Below are 19075 nucleotides of genomic sequence, written 5' to 3'. Positions count from 1 at the left end.
ACAGGACAAAGTGATTCTGTTGACTACCCCTCCCACCCCGCACACATTCCGGAAATCGATTAATATGCCTTACCTGGCATCCAACTTCGCGTCTCGTGACCGGACTGCTCCTCTGTGAGAACGAGGCTCACTTGAGTGAGGCCAAAAAAAAGATAAAAACCACCACGACACCAACGTGCTGGCCGATCTTTTTCAACATGTGTGCATGAAGAAAGCTGATGCTTGTTAAAAATGACCAAGACTATTTCGTGTCTCCTTATGCTTTCCTGTACACCATAATCTGCAGCCCGTGGTACGTGACTCTGAGCTCTGTAGATGCTTTCAGCCACAGCAACGTCTCAGGATAGCCAGTCTTTCTAAGACGAGTTGCAGTGCGTTATACCGTCTCATGTCCGCGCAGGGAATCGGTGCCTGCTAAATATTTCTCTTTCATTTCCCCCCTCCAAATTCCTGAAACTAAACTCCGTCCACGCTTTTTTTTTTGTCAATGCCAGGTAGGCGACCGTGGTCCGACGCTGAAACAAAAGAATTTGTCGGGGCCGATTCAGGGAATGTCGCACCTTCGAAATGAAAAAGTAACGAGTAACGTGACGCCTTACGTTGCCGAAAAATGCTAATGGCAGTACGTTACCCGTTACAGTTCTGAAATTGTAATGAGTACGTTACGAAGTTACTGAAAAAGGTATTGCGTTACCAGTAACAGCGTACACTTGTAAAGCGTTAACACCACGACGTATATAGCGGAACAGGTAGCAGTAATGTTCAAGAATAGAGAATGGCAGAGTACTTCGTGTGCAGAAGTATATACTGACCATAGGTGTATCAGCCGGGCGCACAAAAAAAGAGCAACCCCTCCCCCCCCTCCCCCCCCCCCCGATGTGAAAATTGGGAGGGGGGCTGAGCCTCCTAACATGCGGCAGTGGTCACTCTCGGGTGCACGTAGGAGAAACAAACTAGTAAGGCGAAGTTTGCCGTCACAGCTGTAATCACTCAGTTATGTTATTACGCTAAAGTGGAAATGATGCAAGGCAATGTTACAACACAGTAAAATTTTGCCAACGTTTCCGCACTGATAAGTTTCTTTCCAGGCACTTTGCAGTGCGGGTCGCCTATTCGACGTTTTTTATCTTGTGTTTTAGTATTGCAGAGTAGGCAAGCGCTGAACAGGGGCCGAGTAATATTGCGCCACTTGTTCATGCATTTATTCTGCTGTGACTTGTTGATGAAGTTACGGATGGGAGCAAGCAAACGTTTTATGAACCGGTGAAAGCGTAAAGTATTTGCTGCTTCCGTAAAATAATTTTCTTTTGAAAGGATTGATTATTACCGCTGCTCTGTCGAAGCTGTTGCGAGCCGATGAGTGAGACGAATCATTTTCGACGTTTGAGTGGTTCGTTGTGTGCGCAAATTCTTACCAAAGTACGAGCGCTTCGATGATAATTGCTCTTCTGATACACACACACACGCACGCACACACATATATACATATATACACATACATATAGATATATACCCATATATATATGTATATATATATATATATATATATATATATATATATATATATATATATATATATATATATATATATATATATATGAGGAAAAAGAGAAGGTATTAGAATCAATGTATTGTAAATAAGAATTAAGAAACTTGGGTCAAAAAGTACCTTGCCATGAGCTGGCAAGTTATTTTTTCACCCATATTTCTGATTTGTTATTTACATTACATTGGTTCTAATAACTTCACCTATACATTCCTTGGCACTATTGTCTGTTAGATCTCTATATATCCTGGCTGACAATTGTTGAAGTAGGCTTGCCCCCCCCCCACTCGCCAAAAGAGTTGCTACGCGCCACTCATACTGACCCTATAAAGTAAAATGCGAGAGGCAGGTGTGGCTGTTGATCTGCGTAGCCTCACGACGTTCGACATTGTAGAGGCTGCATGTTGAACAAAATTATTAAATCGTTTGGCACTAGGCCAATCTTTGTTTGCTTCCGGCACTATTCTAGCGCCAGAATTTTCTTCCGTCTTGCTATATGACACACCTGGCTACAATAAATCATCATAAACTTCTATGCGCGCGAATCGAGACAATGAACGCAAGTGGTGAGGCACTGGTCCTCGTGGCTTTTGTACATTGTCTCAATTTTTTGCGCTGAGAAGTTTAATAATAGATTACCAAATAGCCCAACCCCGCACTTCACAATAAATAAAACGCGATCACATAGAAAAGTGAGCGTAAGTATTGCTGTTAAGCCCAATGTACTTCGTACAGAAAAAGGTGCGTCAAGCACTGAAAATAACTCCCAAAGATGATTATTTCTGGAACATGAAAGCGCATATATATGCAGCATCGTTTACTACATGCGAGTCATGCCAATAGCCAATCAGACCGAGATTATAGTTAGACGACGACCAAGAATGAAAGCACAGATAATCCCATAAAGAAATCAAAGTATATTGAAGTTAGATGCGAGCCTTGAGGCTAGCCAAATGACGCTACAATGTCCTTACTTTTTGTAACGCCGCCCATCCCGGTGTTGAATTTTTTATTGATTGGATAGTACGCGCTTTGAGTCTTGCATGTCATTGAGGATGTTGTTCTTCTTTTTGACAATTTTAGCAATACCCCTTAAATTTAACCAAGAAAACCACATAGTACCTAAGTAGCATTGCTGTATTATTTACACTCAAGACAATTCGCAGTTAGTATCATTCTCCCGAAAAAAGTTTGCGAGATTGAGCTTTCTAATCACTTTGATTGCTCTAAAGTTTACTGTTATAGTCAAAAAATAATTTTAATGAAAGAAGGTGCTGTCAGTTTGAGAGCGGTTTTACAATAGGTGTGATGATATAAAGGCATTTTATGTGGCACTAGGCTTGGTCTACACGTTCTCAAGCTGCGAAAAGCTTCTTCTCAGAATAGAGTCGGCTGTCTAGGTAAATGGTGAAATATTGTGACTGGCTTTAGTGCCGCCATAATGACACAGGGAGTGCACACATACAATGGTATGTGTCGTACGGACTACTAGTAGGGTTTTTTTCTTCAACCAGTTTTTGAAAATTATCACCGTGTGTTTGCAAGAGCTAGTTGGAACCTGTGCAGCAGCGTTTCCTATTCTCTTCACTTAGATGTTAGCAGGCTAAAAGTATAACTTATCGTCCCACGCCGACTCTCACGTGGAATAACATCGTATTGCCTGCGGAACAATGATCTCTACAAGAGAAATCTTGAGAGCAGCCAGGAAACTTTTCTCCTGGCCATTCCAACGTTACTGCGTCAGGAAGTTTTGCAGGCGTGCCACGACGATCCTTCTGCCGGTCACTTGGGCTTGGCTAGCACATTAGCGCGCATCCGACAGAAGTACTACTGGACACAGCATTATTTGTTGATTCAGCGCAATGTCCACGCTTGCCGTGACTGTCAGAGGCGTAAAGTACCGCGCACAAAACCCGCCGGCTTCCTCCAGCCTTTAGATCTACCTCGAGAACCGTTTGACAAAGAGGGAATGAATTTTCTTGGTCCATTTCCTACGTCATTCTCACAAAATAAGTGGATAATCATCGCAACCGCCTATATGACTCGCTAAGCAGAAGCCAAAGATGTGCCTAGTGGAACTGCAGCTGAAGTCACCAGATTCTTCGTCCACGACATTGTTTTGCGTCATGGGGCACTTGCTGTTCTCTCAACCGATCGCAGAGCAACATTTACGGCAGAGTTATTGCAACAAGTCGCCAAGATGACGCACACCTTCCACCGGAAAACACGAGCTTATTATCCCTAAACGAACGGCTTGAAAGTTAACGAAAGTTAAACAAAACACTGACCGACATCTAATCTAAGTATGCTGTAGAGCACAAAACGTTGGATGAAACATTGTCGTACGTCATGTTTGCTGACCTAACACCATTCAAGCTTGTTTATGGCCGTCGTGTCACAACACCATTAGGCGCTATGCTCCCGTAGACCAGGACACCAGCGGAAACGACATCATTGACGGCTTCGTTGAAAAAGCCTAGGGAGCCTGACATCTTGCAAGGAACCGCATTCGCACGCAGCAAGATATCGACACTCGCCCTTACAACCAAGGCCGAAGGAACGTCCAGTATCAAACAGGTGACTATGTATGGGTGTCGACACCAGTACGACTTTCGGTTTTCGTGGACTTTCGGAGAAGCCATCGCACCGCTAGTTTGGCCCTATCGAAGTTGTGCGCTGCCTCATTGACGTGAATTACAAGGTAGTTCCCCAAACCTCTGATACCAGTTTAAACTGAACACGTGAACGTTCAGAAGTAGTCCATGTAGTACGCATGAAACCTACCACGCTTGCAAGTTATGAACACTTTTCATAACTTTTCATAACTTGAAAAAGTTATGAACTTTTTTTCCTTTTATGTACAAGAGCACGGGGTTATTTTTTCACATATCTTAGTCACTTTTCACTTATCTTAGCATCTTAGTCAATCGACCAGGACGGTCGCTCTTGAAAGAGGGGAATCGATACAAGGTAGGCTGGCAACTATATAAGCTAGAGTCTGAGGAGGACAACGAACTAGTGTTGTGGGCTCGTGCTCTGGTGTTCGCGCATTTGGCCATTGGTTACGAAAGTAAACGTCCTGTTTTGTGCCTGCATACTTGTGTCTTTGTGACAATATGATTAGAAGAGACCCAGTAGTGAAGAGCTCCGGAAATATTGAGCACGTGGGTTTTGTTTTTTTTCTTTCTGGGGAAACCAGCAAGTAAGGCGAAGTTTTACGTCACAGCAGCCTTCACTCAATTATGTTCTTACGCTAGGTTGAAAATAGTACGAGGCAGTGTTAAAACACAGTAAAACTTTGCCAGCATTTTCTCTCTGATAAAGTTCCATCTAGGCGCTTTGCTGTGCGGGTCGCCTATTCGACGCTTTTGTGTCTTGCGCTGTAGGCAAGCGCTGAACTGGGGCCCTGTAATATTGCGTTACTTGTTCATGCTTTTATCTTGGTATGACTTGTTGATGCAGTTACGGATGGCAATGAAGAAACTTTTTATGAACCAAACGAAGTAAAAAGCATTTGCTGCTTCTGTAAAACAGTTTTTTTTAAAGAGAGATCATTACCGCTGCTCTATTGAAGCTATTGTGAGCCTATGAGTGAAACGAATCGTTTTTGATGTTTAAGTATTTTGTTGTTGGCGCAAAAGTATATCAAAGTAAGAACGTGTCAATGAAGTTTTCTTTACTTATATATATATATATATATATATATATATATATATATATATATATATATATATATATATATATATTGATATATATATGTATATATATATATATATTTATATATATATATATATGTGGGTGTGTGTGTGTGTGTGTTCATCCCAACTGACGATTGTGGTAGGCTTGCCCTTCCGCTCGCAAAAAGCTTTGTACGCCCTTAATTCTCACACAATAAAATAAAATGCGAGCAGAGGCAAGTGTGGCTTTTTGTCTGCGTAGCCTCACGCCGTTCGAAATTGTAGAGGCTGCATGTTGAACTGAAATACGAATTCTCTTTGCACTTGGCCAATCTTTGTTTGCTTCCCGTATCACCGTAGCTCTACAATTTTCTTCCGGATGCCTATATGATGCACCTGGCTACAACAAACAATTATTAAAGTTCTAAGCGCAAAAATTCAGACAAGTTACGCAAGAGACCAGGCGTCCATACTCGTCTCTTGTGCCCATTGCATTATTTTTTTGCGCTGGGAAGTTAATAATTACATTACCAAATAGCAAAACCTCACACTTGATAAAAATAAAGTGCCATCACATAACAAAGTAGGCGTAATTATTGCTGTTATACCAAATTTACTTCGTACAAAGAAAGATGTGTCAAGCATTATAAATAACTCCGCAAATGTTTATTTCGGGAACAGGGAACCGCATATATACGCAGTTTCGCTTACCACATGCCAGTCATGCAAACAGCCAATCAGACCGAGATTCTAGTTCGATGACATTCAAAAATAATAGCACAGATAAATTTAGAGAGAAACCAAAGAACATTGAAGGTAGATGCGAGCCTTCGGGCTAGCCAACTGACGCTATTTGGCCCTTACTTTGTGGAATGCCACTCATCCCGGTGCTGACATTTTTATTCATCAGTTAGTACCTGATTTCATTCCTGCACGTTGTCCCTGATGATATGGTCCTTCTTTTTCAAGATTTTAGTAAAATCTACAAAATTAAAGCGCAAACTTGCCTCATAGTACCTAAGTAGTATTGCTATTGTATTTAAACTCAAAAGATTTTGCTCTTAGTATCGTTCTCCAAAGAAATTTTTTTGAGAGCGAGCTTTTTAAACACCAAATTGGTTGCTCTAATGTGTACTGTTATGGAGAAGAAATTATATACAATAAAAGAGGGTGCTGTCACTTTGAAAGTGGTCTTAGAGAAGGCAATTGTAGAGGCAAATATAGATATACCTTGTGGGTCTGTGAAGCCCTTTTAGGAATAGTTAAGCCTAATTAATGCTTTAAATTTATTTACAGAGCGGAATAAGACGATACCTCCAGAATTACGTTCGTTTGCGGAAAACTACAACACAAAAAACCTCTACGTCTCATCACATATGACAGATTTTCGCACTCACTTTTACGCTTAACTGAGTGTGCATCACTTAAACCTCTTCAGCACTTGTTTTGAGCGTAAACTTCTTGGCCCATGGTAGAAATCTCGAACAGGCTAACTTTAATGAGAATGTTGTGTCTCGAGCATTTTCAGTTAGGATGCGAGCCCAAGCTGTGATATAGTAATGTAGCGTGTCCTGCTGAGTGATGCAAACGCTTTTCCATGAGAAAGATCCTCCCGTCTACATTCATAGCGCCGAATAGATGGATTATGTAGGTAAGACATTTAAATTCAGCAAGACTGGTTGGTGCGCTGTTAGCTTTGTCTCAATTCTTCGAATGCATATATTGTTTCCTCAAGAACTTGTCTTAATCAGTGTCCGCGCGATGACTGCGCGTATTATCTTAGAATTATGGTTATTGAAGAGCCAGCTTACGTAAAACGGCACCAGACTTATATAATGACAGCATTCCGAGATCGGGACACCTCGTGACCATAATTTTAAGAAAGGTAAGAAAACAACATAGCTAAATATCTCGCATACCTAGTATACTGTTGTATAGCCAGTTTGTTCAACACTATACAAAAGTGGGCCGTACGGTAAATTTATAAATTTCTGTGACAACGCAGAGCTAGTTTTAATCCTCGTTTTCATGAGCAAATCTATCCCATGATAAACTTGTTGGCTTTAATATTATAGTTGAATCAACTATACCTTTGTAAAAAAAACCGTTTCATGAAATTGTCTCTGTAAATTATTGTTGCATAAAACTGAGCCTTCACATACACCTGCACCTTTTTTCTAGAAAACTTTCAGCCAAACTTCTCAAGAAAAGGCAACTGCTGTTAAAATGTACGGCTAAAAAAAGAAAACGCAATCACATAAGTGACGGAAGGTAAGTTTCTGTTATGCTTTCTGTGCCAGTGCAAGTTAATTTCGGATGCACGAAGCGTAAAGCCAAACCGTTAAAAACCTACCTATGTTTGAGTAGATAAAGCTGGAAGATCTCAGGCGTGCGTTTTGTGTGGGTTGAATTATTATGCCAGCGCTAGCTGCAAGAACACTGCTACTTCCTCTGAAATATTGTGTACTTGCTCTTTTCTCTTGATATGTGAAAGAGAGATGACCAGTAAACTTTATCCAGTGAAATAAATGTTTATTGAAGGGCTTCGTAGACTCACTGAGGTGCGTCACTCAACCATATAATAATATCACGAGCTTTGTTAGAACCACTACGGGCCTGAAGGCACTGTTACTGATATTTGCCGTATAAGCAGCTGTAAAAAACCAATGTACAAGTACTGCAAGCTATAGTTTTTAAGCCGAGATGTTTTCACGCGCTGTTTTTTTTTACAGTAGAATAGCACAAATGCTTTTTCTTATAATTGTTTGAACATTACTGAGACTTCTCTAATTTTTGTCCTCAAGAACACCACCAAGGGTAACAGAAATGCCCTGTTAAAGCACTAAGTGAGAAATAAATATTTCACCAACAGAGAAACGCTATCTATAATCCATCTTGTTCACCATCGTAGCAGCCTGTACAGGCTTTCACCATGTTGTCATCATCATCATCATCATCAGCCTGACTACGCCCACTGCAGGACAAAGGCCTCTCCCAAGTTCCGCCAGTTAACTCGGTCATGGGCTTGCTGCTGCTAATTTATACCCGCAAACTTCGTAATCTCATCTGCCCACCTAACATTCTGTCTTCCCCTCACCCACTTGCCTTCTCTTGGAATCCAGTTAGTTACCGTTAACGACCAGCGGTTATCCTGTCTACGCGCTACATGCCCAGCCTATGTTAATTTCTTCTTCTTGTTTTCAGCTATGATATCCTTAACCCCCGTTTGTTCCCTAATCCACTCAGCTCTCTTCTTGTCTCTTAAGGTTACACCTGCAACATTTCTTTCCATTGCTCGCTGCGTCGTCCTCAATTTAAGCTGAACCCTCTTTGTAAGTCTCCAGTGTTCTGCTCCGTAGCTAAGTACCGGCAAGATACAGCTGTTATATACCTTCCTCATGAGGGATAGTGGCAATCTACCTGTCATAATTTGAGAGTGCTTGCCAAATGAGCTCCACCCCATTCTTATTCTTCTAGTTACTTCAATATCGTGGTTCGGCTCCGCGGTCATTACCGGCCCTAAGTAAACATAGTCTTTTACAACTTGAAGTGAACTGTTACCTATCTCGAAGCGCTGCTCTTTTCCGAGGTTGTTGTACATTACTTTCGTTTTCTGCAGATTCATTTTAAGACCCACCTTTTTGCTCTCCTTGTCTTACTCCGTAATCATGAGTTGCAATTCGTCCCCTGAGTTACTCAGCAAGGCAATATCATCGGCGAAGCGCAGGTTACTAAGGTACTCTCCATTAACCCTTATCCCTAACTGTTCCCATTTTAGGCTTCTGAAAACCTCCTGTAAGCACGTGGTAAATAGCATTGGGGAGAATGTGTCTCCGTGCCTTACACCCTTCTAGATTGGTATTCTGCTGCTTTCTTTATGAAGCACTATGGTAGCAATTGATCCCCTGTAGATTTCTTCCAGGATGTTTATATATACTTCATCGACGCCCTGATTCCACAGTGTCTGCGTGACGGCTGATATTTCTACAGAATCAAACGCCTTCTCGTAATCTATAAAGGCTATGTATAGTGGTTGGTTATATTCTGAGCATTTCTCTATTACCGGATTGATAGTATGAATGTGGTTGATTGTTGAGTAGCTTGTTCGAAATCCTGCTTGTTCCTTTGGTTGATTGAATTCCAATGTTTTCTTTACTCTGTTAGCAATTAATTTTGTAAATAGCTTGTATACTACAGAGGGCAAGTTAATCGGCCTGTAATTCTTGAAGTCCTTGTCATCTCCTTTCTTATGTTTTAAGATGATGTTAGCGTTCCTCCAAGACTCTGGTACTCTTCTCGTCAGGAGACACCTCGTAAACAGGGTGGCTAGTTTTTCTAACACAATCTGTCCTCCATATTTCAGCAGATCTGATGTTACCTGATCCTCACCAGCAGCTTTGGCTCTTTGCATGCTCTCCAAAGCTTTTCTGACTTCTTCTATCATTACTGGTGGGGTGTCATCTGGGTTACTGCTAGTTCTTATAGCAATAAAGTCATGGTTGTTCCGGCTACTGTACAGATCTCTGTAAAACTCCTCCACTAATTTAACTATCCTATCCATATTGGTAGTTATTTTGCCTTCTTTGTCCCTTAGTGCATACATCCAATTTTTGCCCATCCCAAGTTTCCTCTTCACTGCTTTGACGCTTCCTCCGTTTCTCAGAGCGTGTTCAATTCTCTCTATGCTATACCTTCTTACATCGCATACTTTACGTCTATTAATCAACTTCGAAAGCACTGCCAGTTCTATTTCGTCTGTTGTACTTGACGGTTTCATGATTTGACGCTTCTTAATTAGGTTCTTCGTTTCCTGGGAAAGCTTGCCAGTGTCCTGTCTACCTACCCTGCCTCCAACTTCCACTGCACACTCCGTAATGATACTCGTCAGATTATCATTCATTGTATCTACGCTAAGGTTGGTTTCCTCACTAAGGGCCGAGTACCTGTTCTGCAGCGACACTCTGAATTACTGTACTTTCCCTCTCAGTGCTAGCTCATTGATTGGCTTCTTGCGTATCAGTTTCTGTCGTTCCTTCTTCAAGTCTAGGCGAATTTGAATTTGTGACCGTACCATTCTATGGTCACTGCATCGTACCTTGCCAACCACTTCCACATCCTGCACGATGCCTGGGTGTGCACTCATTATAAAGTCTTTTTGTTCTTATTTTCGACATTAGGGCTCCTCCATATCCACTTGTGGTTTCCTCGTTTTCGGTGGAAGGTATTCAAGATCCGTAAATTATTGTGTTCTGCGAATTCTACTAGTAGCTCCCCTCTGGCGTTTGTAGTACCGATGCCATAATCTCCTACTTCCTGGTCTCCCGCCTGCTTCTTCCCTACCTTCGCATTAAGGTCTCCCATCAGTACTGTATAATGTGTTTTTACCTTACTCATTGCCGATTCCACGTCTTCATGGAAGCTTTCAACTGAAGCGTCATCATGGCTGGATGTAGGCGCGTAAGCCTTTACCACCTTCTTCTTGTATCTCTTATTCAGTTTATTTACGATACCTACCACCTTTCATTAATTCTATAGTAATCCTGTATTTGCCAGCTATGTTTCTGTGAATTAGGAACCCCACTCCCAGTTCTCTTCTGTCAGCCAATCCCCGATAGCAAAGGACATGCTCATTCTGTAGCACCGTATAGGCCTCATCTGTCCTCCTAACCTCACTGAGCCCTGTTATATCCTGTTTAACACCCTTTAGCTCCTCGAATAGTACAGCTAGACTTCCCTCACTAGATAAGGTTCTAGCGTTAAACGTTGCCAAGTTCAGGTTCCAATGGCGGCCTGTCCGGATCCAGAGATTCTTAGCACCCTCTGCTGCGTTGCAGATCTGACCACCACCGTGGTCAGTTGCTTCGCAGCTGCTGGGAGCTGAGGGCCGTGAGTTATTTGACGTATGCATGTGGGAGGTAGTGGCCAAATACTGCACCAGGGTGGCCAATCCTTCTCTGGTGAGGGAGTGCATTCCCGGCGGTGGTTACCGGTGAGGCCGCCACCCAGGCCTCGTAATGCAGTTTCATCACCACGCGGATTTTTTTATCCGGTTGAGAACTACGCAGCACTGAGATTTGAACCACGCACCTTTTGCATGCGAGGTGGATGCTCTAACCACTATGCCATCGCGCTTCACCATGTTGTGCGGACTTTCAAATAGTGTTGCGCATTTTCTCCTATTACTCACTTCTTGACACAACAAGCGTGTGATTTGTTTGTGAACACGTATTACAATCAAAAGAATCGTTCGGCTTTGAATCAGTTTCCTACGGTTAGCTGAATGGCATTGTATTTTTTCTCTTTTAAATCGCTTTTCTAAGTTTGACAATCACACAAGATTACATGAATTGCACCCTCTGTCTCTGAGTATAGAAAACACTTCTGTAAGTTTCCAAGCATTGTTTTTTTTTTTCACGCATTAACAGTGAGGTTAAAATTTTAACAAATTTGACGCTTTAAGCCTTATTGTATACATTTGGTTAGTTTTCGGCTCATAATTCTATCTCGTGCTAATTAAACCACCGCTGGCAACAATAGTAGCACCGCATATTCACCGTAATCATTTAGAGTGCCGTTGGTCAATACCTCAAGGGTTTCGTAAAAAAAGACAGTCAAAGAAAGCGGTAATCCCCAACTTCTGTGGCTCAACTGCAAAGAAACCAGATGCATAGTCCCAAGGCTGAAGGTGTGAGCCACCATAATTCCATAAAATAAATAAGTGTGATGATAAACTTTCACAATGTTTTAATGCATATATTTCTAAACACTTTCACACGCTTAGTGCATTTATGCACTATGCATACTTTTCATGTTCGCTTGCAGTAGGACAAGTTTTCACAGACGTCCTCGCATATTCTGACAATAATTGCGACGTGGTCTACGCTCTTGGCGCAGACGGAACGGAGGGAGGTACGTAATTTCAGTGACTTGCGTTCCTACCAGAAATTGTGGCACAGCACTCTCGCGAAAGTATTGTGCATTTCTCCTGAAGTATTCACTTTGAGCGTTTCAAAAATTGAGTTAATAGATAACTTCATGAGCTGCCTGTTATCTGTTTTTCTCTTTGCCTAATACAGAGCACTGTTCAAGAGTTTTTTATTTGCGACAAATATAAATGAATGATATTCCTATTTTTAATTTTGTGCACGTGTTGTAGATGGCATTTAAAAGAAGTCCCCTTAAAAGTAGTTTATGTAACTCTTCTTTTGTCATGGGAAGCTTTGTCTAACCTTTATTTGAAGACTTGTATCATTGATCGAAATGACACAAGTGTTTCTACACCTAGAACTGTTAGCATATACTAGAAAATGTAAGATAAGCTCTGTGAGCATGTGTGATCTAAATGTTGTTCTTCAATGTTATTCTTCATTCTATTTTTGGGTGCTATCTCAAACATCACTGTAAAAAACACCAGCCATGTAAATGAAGAAGCTTGTTTGGGTGAATTAAGCTCTAAGCCTGATAAAAAAAAAACAGCAGTCTTCAGTCCGGTTATCACCACAGGGGCATCAAATTACTGATATTTTTTTCTGCCAATTTAGAGAAAACTTATTTAGTTGACAAAAATGAATGTATTCTACGCGCTATTGATTATTTAAATTGGGAACTTTTATGCGTGCATATGAAGGTTGTTACTGATATTGTTTTTCTTAAACAGTTACAATGAATGTTCGTATAGATAACACGCCTATCGCTATATATATAACGCTAAACTTTTATCTCGCCTACTTATCAAACTCAGTGGCATAATAAACTGATAGAAATATGGGTGGCCCTCAAAATGGTTGATGACGAGAACCTCACCATGATTAAGAAGCATCATCTGGAAACATAGCCTTTGAATATAGTGCTAACAGCCAAAGCTACGGACAACAATCGAATTAAATGTACTATGCAGCGAGAACACATTGGACACATTGCGTCAAGTGCGTACCTGGTCATTGAAAGGCATGTTTTGTAACATCGCAAGCGTCATTTAGAATATAAGGTATGTGTACATTTTCAATTATTTATTGTTCTGCCTCGTAAATTGCGCATTATATTCTGAGAATGAATCACTAAATTTGCTTAAGTATTTATCACTGTGTATGCCAAAAAAGTATGAATAACTGGTAGTTTACAACAAAACGCAACCCGAAGAATACTATTTTTGAATTGTTTCATAACCATGTATCGTTGCACGTTGTCTTGAAGACACTTGTTTTCGGCTTAAGAAACATGTTTGTCGTATTTTGTGGCACTAAGCTATAACTTGCATTCTATTTCAGGTTACAAACTATGGACCAAAGATTCTAACAATGTTCCAACCAGTTGTCTGGAAAAGGTCAATGAGTACGCTGCTGGTCTACCGGTACGGGTGGTATTCTCAAGTGACTGTTCTCCAGCGAGAGAAGGATAACTTGGGAGTTTCATGCCTTGAACGTCAACTGTGGTATATCCAACTCATGCCTCTTTGTTTGATGCAGTGCGTTCGACGATATGATTTACTTAGGTTTCCTATGCTTGGTACTTTCTAGTCACTGCTGCCAACTAGCAGGAGTACTCCTGAATAAAATATCCTGTAGACGGAATACAGCGTCCAGTTTTCAATTATCGAATGCTTGTACAGTGCTCAACTCAGCTGTCTATAACGACGAAGCATCGTGTGCGAAACAGCATGAGCGACACCTGCTGCCCTAAATACGTCACATCTGACCATGCGCGGCGCCAGTGACTTGCCTGGCTCGCAATGCTGATCCCTGTTCATCACCGCGGATGCCACAACCGCTCTGGCCATCAAAAGCGCTCAAAGCAATTTCGCAAATAAGAAAAAAAAAACAGAAAAGAAAATGAAGTAAAAACGTTGTCGCAGTGATATGGTATCACGGAGCAACAATATGTCTTTTTTGTTGTTGTTTTAGTTAGATTTCGTATTGTTGATTCGACGGCAAAAGCAGCCATCATGGCCGCAGAGATAAAGATTGGTGGAAACTGCAGTAGTTTCTGGACTTCTATCAGTTGCTCATAGGTGGCCTTTCGGAGCAATATACTATTGAACAAATGAACTTGCAGGTAGATGTTAAAACATTTCTTTAGCACACAGTATACATTAGTCCCTACGAATAAAAACAACTACCAGTAGAGTTTCAGAAACTAAAAACTGTACGTGAAAAGACCTTATACAAAGTAACAGCTGCAAAATAACCTCAACACTACTATATGTCACTATAATCATCTTTGTTAGCTGAACTTAGCCACAGGAAACTTTTCCCAAAAAATTCTGGCAAAAAAGTTCGGAATTACAGTAGACTCCCTTTAAAACAAACTCGAAGGGACCATGAACATTTGTTCGTCTTATCAGGAATTGGTCTCATCAAAACTGCCCCCAAAAAACAAATGTTAATATACGAAGTAAACCCTAATATGTAGCTTGAAAACACTGATTTGTGGTGTTTAACGTCCCAAAACCACCATATGATTATGAGAGACGCCATAGTGGAGGACTCCGGAAATTTTGACCACCTGGGGTTCTTTAACGTGCACCCAAATCTGAGCAACGGGCCTGCGACATTTCCGCCTCCATCGGAAATGCAGCTGCCGCAGCCGGGATTTGAACCCGCGACCTACGGGTCAGTAGCCGAGTACCTTAGTCACTAGACCACCGCGGCGGGGCACTTGAAAACATTGAATGAAGTATACTTATAATGGGAAAGAAAGAAACAAAAAAAGCATTCATTTGGCTTAGCTTGATAAAAACTATGCTTTTGAGTAGAGTCTACAGACTAATCTAACTAGCACTCGATTTCACGTTTCATAGGAAATGTGCAGACGAATAAATTGTTACCGCAGTTTAACAGCAAAAGTGAACAAAATATTCCTACAACTACAGTGCTTTGTTCTTATACACAGGAATCGGTAATTAGCACTTTGACATCTGCAAGGTTTGGCCATTAACGAGGTGATATTTTGCACAGAGATAGGCTATGCAGTGCGTAGAACAATCCCTATGCACGCACTATCTTACCTGTCCATCGCTAATCAATGAACAGTCCGCCCCAGCGGAGGCAGCAGTTTTGGCAGGCGTGTCCTAGGAGGCAGTGGCCACAGCAGAGAGGTGCTGCAGGAAATGTGAGCATCGCAGGCGATTCAGGCACCACAGGCTGTTCAGACACCGCCTCAGGATATGATGAACCAGTTCCTGGTGCATAATATTGGGTGCTTAACCATACAACTAAGGTTCCATCTGTATACAGGGAAATTTCGGTATTGTCAAGGGGTCGTGACATGGCCAAACACAGGAGACTTTATGTTGGGGTTTAACTGTTTATTTAGGCGAACCTGTGCCCCGTAAACGGAAAGTTCGATTACAGTAGCAGTCTTGCACAGATAGCAGTGAACGGAGCGTCAGCCGTCGATCAACTACTGACAAGCGGCGAAGCGCGTCGGCATTTATACTCTTGCGTCGAAAGTTCTAGCGTTATCGCTGGTGGTGGCGTACGTTCCAGAATAATCTGTACAGTTTGCAGAGCAGACGTGATCTTATCGAAATGATTTACTACTGTCCGGAAGCTTCTCGAAAACTGCAGGCGCGGTTTGCGCTGAGAACTGTGCAGTGTTTTGGGACGATAACAAAACTTCGGAAATGGAACGTGGCATTGCCCCCCTCCTCTTAAAAAGGCATCGTCTTGATGCTTTTACTAAAGATGAAGGCACAACAATAATGCAAGAAAGTACAAAGAATAAGTTACGATACAATAATAATACAAAAAACACTGTTTCAGTTTGTCAACGCGCATGAAATGGCTTGAGGCGCGCGACATGGACGACTTCAGGTCGCGATCAGCGTCGTTACGGGTTCGTGATGCCGTCGGCGACAACCTCGTAATCAACTGGACCGAGACGTCGAACCTCCTGTACGGTCCAAAGTACCGTCGCAGAAGCCTTTCACTTAGTCCACGTCGGTGTATCGGCGTCCACACCCAAACACGTTCATTAGGCTGGTATTCAAGGAAGCGTCGTCGAAGACTGTAACGGCGGCTGTCGGTCGTCTGTTGATTCTTCATACGGAGACGCGTGAGCGGTCGGGCTTTTTCGCCGCGTTGAAGGTACTCACTCACATCGAGGTTTTCTTCGTCGGTGACGTTGGGTAACATGGCATCGAGCGTCGTTGCCGGGCTCCTTCCGTAGACCAATTTGCATGGAGATATCTGCGTCGTCTCCTGCACCACCGTGTTGTATGCGTAGGTCACGTACGGAAGAATGGCGTCCCACGTCTTGTGTTCGACTTTGACGTACATTGCCAGCATGTCGGCGATCTTCTTGTCAAGCCGCTTGGTGAGGCCGCTTGTCTGTAGGTGGTACGCTGTTCGGCCGGCGGTGGTTTGTCTGACTGTATGCCAAGATTGCAAGAGTCAAGTTGGGAGTGAGTTCTGTTTCTCTGTCGGTGATAAGGACCTCCAAAGCGCCGTGACGTAGGACGATAATTTCGACGAAGAACTTAGCTACCTCGGATGCACTGCCTTTGGGAAGGACTTTTGTCTCGGCGTAGCGGGTGAGGTAGTCGGTAGCTACCACGATCCACTTGTTTCCGAAAGCCGACGTCGGGAACGGCCTCAGTAGGTCCATATCAATCTGCTGTAAATGTCGGCAAGGTGGTTCAATTGGCTGCAGAAGACCCGCTGGCCTTGTCGGCGGTGCCGTGCGTCTCTGACAGGCCCGGCATCTCCTCACATAACGAGTGACGTCGGTGGTAAGACGTGGCCAGTAGTACCTTTCTTGTATGCTCGCGAGCGTGCGCGAAACACCGAGGTGCCCTGCCGTCGGATCTTCGTGCAGGGCCTGCAGGAGTTCTGGTCGCAAAGCTGAAGGCACGACAAGGAGGTACTTAGTTCGAAGCGGTGAAAAGTTTTTCGTTTATAGAAGACCGTTTCGCAAGAAGAACGAAGCAAGTGCGCGCTTGAATACCTTCGAGACTTCGGTGGACCTGCCTTCGAGGTATTCTATTAGGGCCTTAAGTTCAGGGTCGGCCCGCTGTCGTTCAGCGAAGTCGTCCGTAGTTATCGTTCCCAAGAAGTAGTCGTGATCCGGGTCGTCGGGTGGTGGTTGGTCGACAGGCGCACGAGAGAGACAGTCGGCGTCGGAGTGTTTCTTGCCGGACTTGTAAATGACAGTAATGTCATATTCTTGAAGTCGGAGGCTCCATCGTGCGAGGCAACCTGAATGATCCTTCAAGGTGGCTGGCCAACACAAGGCGTGGTGGTCTCTCCCAACTTTGAAGGGGCTGCCGTAGGGGTAGGGGCGAAATTTAGGGGTAGGGGACATGGTGTCATGGTGTCCTAGTGAGCAGAGGGACAAACACCTCGATATGTATATATCAGCAGTTCAAAAAGATATCATCAGAGCGTATGAAAAAAATCGGCCATTTCGAAACAACATATCAAAGTCAGAACGAAGGGCACTCGATGAACTACAAAAAAACACTGGAATTACTATCAAACCGGCTAATAAAGGGGGCTGCATAGTAATTCTAAACACGTCGGACTACTTGAAAGAAGGGGAACGACAGCTATCAAACACAAATTTCTACAAAAAACTTCCAACGGACCCGACTCTCGAATTTGAAAGGGAGATAAAAGTAACTCTAAACAATCTCCGCCGGGACGAGAAAATTACCGGCAAAATGTTAAAAGCAATGTTACCGGCCCATTCTGTTCCAGGTCGATTCTATTTGCTCCCCAAAATACACAAGACAGGTAATCCGGGACGTCCGATAGTATCCAGTAACAGCACATCAACAGAAAATAATCAGAATTCATCAATTCCTTAATAAAACATCCCCCCAAATTTTTCCTATTACCTAAAGGACACAAACCACTTCATCTGCGAAACTTCAAGTCTCGACATCCCAGGCGGCAGTTTTCTGGTGACCATGGACGTCTGCTCACTGTACACCAACATACCCCACCATGACGGAATAGCGGCTATGGTTTCTGAATACGTAAAATCTGACTCATCAAGTAGTGTAAGTGGCGAGGTACTGTTTACACTTCTTGAACTTGTACTAAATTATAACCATTTTGAGTTCAACGCAAGCATTTCCTTCAGGTCAGTGGCACTGCAATGGGCACGAAAATGGCCCCAAACTTCGCGAGCACCTTTATGGCTTCACTTGAAATCCCATTCATTGAGGGACGCACTTTGAAACCTTTCTACTACAGAAGATACTTAGAAGATATTTCTGTGATATGGAACCATGATGAGGGAAGTCTTTTCCGCTTCATAGAGGATTTTAACAAATGCCAACCGTATATAAAATTCACGCACAAAATTTCCAAAATTAGCATTAACTTTTTGGACGTCACTGTCACGGTCGAAAATGACCGCTTGTCAACAACCCTTTACAAAAAGCCTACAGACCGTCAATTGTACCTACATTTTAACAGCAGCCACCCAAAGCATTGCAAAACGGGTATTCCATATTCTCAGGCCTACCGGTACCGAAGAATATGCACCGATATGCGGGAATTTGACAGACACGCGGAACACCCAAAGCATTCCTTATTGAAACAAAATTATCCGGAAGACATTATTGACGATGCCATACTACGTGCTCGCAACGTGAACAGGAATGATATAATTAAGGGACCAAACAGAGTATCTAAAACGACTTCCCAAACGAACCTTGTCCTAACTTACTCCTCATCAGCGCCACGAATCAACAACATACTTTCCCGCCATTTTAACATAATCAGGCAAAGCAAACGACTAACTTCTATTTTCGCGAAGCCACCTCACGTGGTGTACCGCCGGGATAAAAATCTGAAGGACATTCTTGTCAGAGCAAAAACAAACACCCCCAAAATTCCATCAGGGT

The 19075-nt window shown here is 42.7% G+C and overlaps 1 protein-coding gene across 10 annotated transcripts in view; it reads right to left on the bottom strand.

Moving 5' to 3' along the window:
- Nucleotides 1-5366: 5366 nt before the first annotated feature.
- LOC142769125 (uncharacterized) overlaps nucleotides 5367-19075 on the bottom strand; it is a 48125-nt gene continuing 34416 nt past the window's right edge. For 7 of the 10 annotated variants that reach the window (XR_012885671.1, XR_012885669.1, XR_012885670.1 and 4 more), the window contains one exon: nucleotides 5367-17537. Coding sequence is in view for 2 of the 10 variants with exons in the window: in XM_075872067.1 (XP_075728182.1) it covers nucleotides 17116-17537 (422 nt within the window). In the remaining 8 variants the exon portion in view is untranslated. The remainder of the gene's footprint in view (nucleotides 17538-19075) is intronic. The other 3 variants (XR_012885673.1, XR_012885674.1, XR_012885675.1) reach the window with 1 other exon arrangement.

Source organism: Rhipicephalus microplus, chromosome 8 (assembly GCF_043290135.1).
Source record: "Rhipicephalus microplus isolate Deutch F79 chromosome 8, USDA_Rmic, whole genome shotgun sequence".
Lineage (NCBI taxonomy): Eukaryota > Metazoa > Arthropoda > Arachnida > Ixodida > Ixodidae > Rhipicephalus > Rhipicephalus microplus.
The sequence above is the reverse complement of the archived record's forward strand: the minus strand, read 5'-3'. Positions and strand labels throughout refer to the sequence as shown.